This window comes from Gekko japonicus, unplaced genomic scaffold, assembly GCF_001447785.1.
Source record: "Gekko japonicus isolate JY-2015 unplaced genomic scaffold, Gekko_japonicus_V1.1 scaffold1727, whole genome shotgun sequence".
NCBI lineage: Eukaryota > Metazoa > Chordata > Lepidosauria > Squamata > Gekkonidae > Gekko > Gekko japonicus.
Genome location: NW_015161451.1, coordinates 397,020 through 399,051, shown reverse-complemented (window position 1 = coordinate 399,051; position 2,032 = coordinate 397,020). Strand labels below are relative to the sequence as shown.

Here is a 2,032-nt window from a genome sequence, read left to right as displayed (position 1 = left end):
TAAATCTTGCTGGGGTAAAATCACTCCCCAAAGTGACCATAGAAAGACCCCTGTGCCCAAGGATGACCCGGTCACGTACAAGCCACTTTCCACTCCACCTCTCGGAGACAGAGTCCACCTCCCCCCCCCGGGGGGTCCGGTTACTTCATACGGAGGAAGCTGCCCTCCGCGGGGTCGTCTAGCCCCAAGAGGCTTCACTCAGGACAGGACCAACAGGGACCTTTCCAAACCCCTCCCTCCGCCTGGAGGCTGGCCTAGAGCCGGCCGGCCGGTTAACAGGGGCTGGTCCCCCCCCCTCACAAGGCAGGCCGCCCTCAGGGTCCCCTGCAGCCCCCCCCCCCCGAATGCTCCCAGAGGGACAGAATCCTGCGCCCCATATGTGTGGGTCTCTGCCCTGTTGTGCGCACACACACACACACCCTGGCCACTGGCCTCCGGACACTCTGTCAGGTGTTTGACTGGGAACAGATTTTATTCCCCCCCCCCCGTGAGAGAGGAGCTTTCATGCAGAGTCCACAGCGCACTCTCCTCCTCCACATCTCGCTCACCCGCCAGAGGGAAGGCCGCTGCCCCCCAATCCTTGTCCACTAGGCCATCGTCCTGCCCATGCAAAGGGGCCCGTTTGTGTCCGGAGTCCGAAAGGTTGACCTGGAGAGATGCTCTTGGCCCACCAGCAACCCTTTTGGCCTGGCTGGAAACTGGGGTGACGTGGCCTTGCCTGGCACGGATTGGGAGCAGCAACGCGGATGTAGACGACCCCCCCCCCGAGGGCAGATGTGGGATGCCCAGGCCAGCTGCCCCAGAGGCACAGCACCGGGTTCCAGCCCCACGGCAGGGCAGCAGCGTCCATGCAGCCGTGGGAAACGACAGGGCAGTCCCCATCCGGCCTCCGCCGCGGCAGTCCTGGCGAGGAGCCCCACCCAGGAGGTCCTGGCTGCCCGCCGAGTCCACGGGAAGGTGTTGAGAGAAGCTGCCGCAACACGGCCACCGACCCGACCCCACCGCTTGGACCTGCAGCCAGGAGCCGGACCAAGCCCCACCGCTACTCGGCGGGGATCGGCGTGTTGCAGTTGCCGTGGTAGATCCTGACGTGGCCGTCGCACTGGAAGTAGCGGTCGAAGACGTCACTGTAGCCGTGGTCCCGCCACCAGGAGCAGAGCTGCCGGTTCCAGGTGCAGTCGAGCGGGTGGAAGAGTCCCGGGTGCTCCATGCCGGCCAGCGTGAAGAAGTCCTGGTCCCCGAGGTGGCCCTTGAAGTGGTACTTCTCCGCCAGGCGCCGCACCGCCTCCGGCTCCAGCAGGCGGTTGTAGAGGGCGGACTGGCGCATGGCCTCCAGGTCCAGCAGCAGGACGCCGCTGTTGAAGCCGGGCAGCCCGTCTGGAGGGGGCTCCCCTACTTTGGTCCCGGGGTGCTCCTGGCGGTACTGCCAGAAGATGTGCCTGGGGGACAGGTGGGGGGGGGAGAGGCGGGGTGAACTTCTGAGAAGCAGGAAGGGGGCAGGGTCAACCTCGTGGCCTGCCAGCTCCGCCCAGAGCCTCCCTGCCGGGCCCAGGCTTGCCCCTCGCCGGGTGCCCCAACTGGCCAGCTCTTCCCGAGGCCCAGCCCTGTCCCTGGGCCTCCCCATTCCAGCCGGGGAAGTGGCTGTTAGCCTCCCCTTCACCCACGTGGCGGCCGAAGCCCTGCCTGTCGTCCCTCAGGCCTGACACTGGCCCTCTCGGGAGCAAGGCCTGCCACGGACTAGCCTGGCAGACGTCCGTCTCCTCCAACAAGGGCCCTCCCACGGGGGGCAAGGCAGTCAGAGAGCAGCCCAGAGGCCCACGGGGGGTGCCGCCACGGCCGGGGGCTCCAAGGACACTCCCGGGCTCCCTCCCACAGGGCCCTGTGTTCACACACCCCTCCCTTCCAGAGCAAGGGACCCAACACCCCCTCCGGCCCAGGGAGAACGGAGTCAGCCCCACCCCCGGGGAGGCCCGGGAGACGGCCCAGACAGCCGCCCCTGCAGAGGAAACGGAGCCGGGGGGGGGGGGGCACG

General features: G+C 67.6%; 1 protein-coding gene across 1 annotated transcript in view; it reads right to left on the bottom strand.

Moving 5' to 3' along the window:
* Positions 1 to 487: 487 nt before the first annotated feature.
* The window catches only part of XXYLT1 (xyloside xylosyltransferase 1), an 8,521-nt gene continuing 6,976 nt past the window's right edge, over positions 488 to 2,032 (bottom strand). The window contains exon 5 of the mRNA XM_015429071.1: positions 488 to 1,439. Within this exon, the coding sequence (XP_015284557.1) occupies positions 1,043 to 1,439 (397 nt within the window). The 3' untranslated portion in view covers positions 488 to 1,042. The remainder of the gene's footprint in view (positions 1,440 to 2,032) is intronic.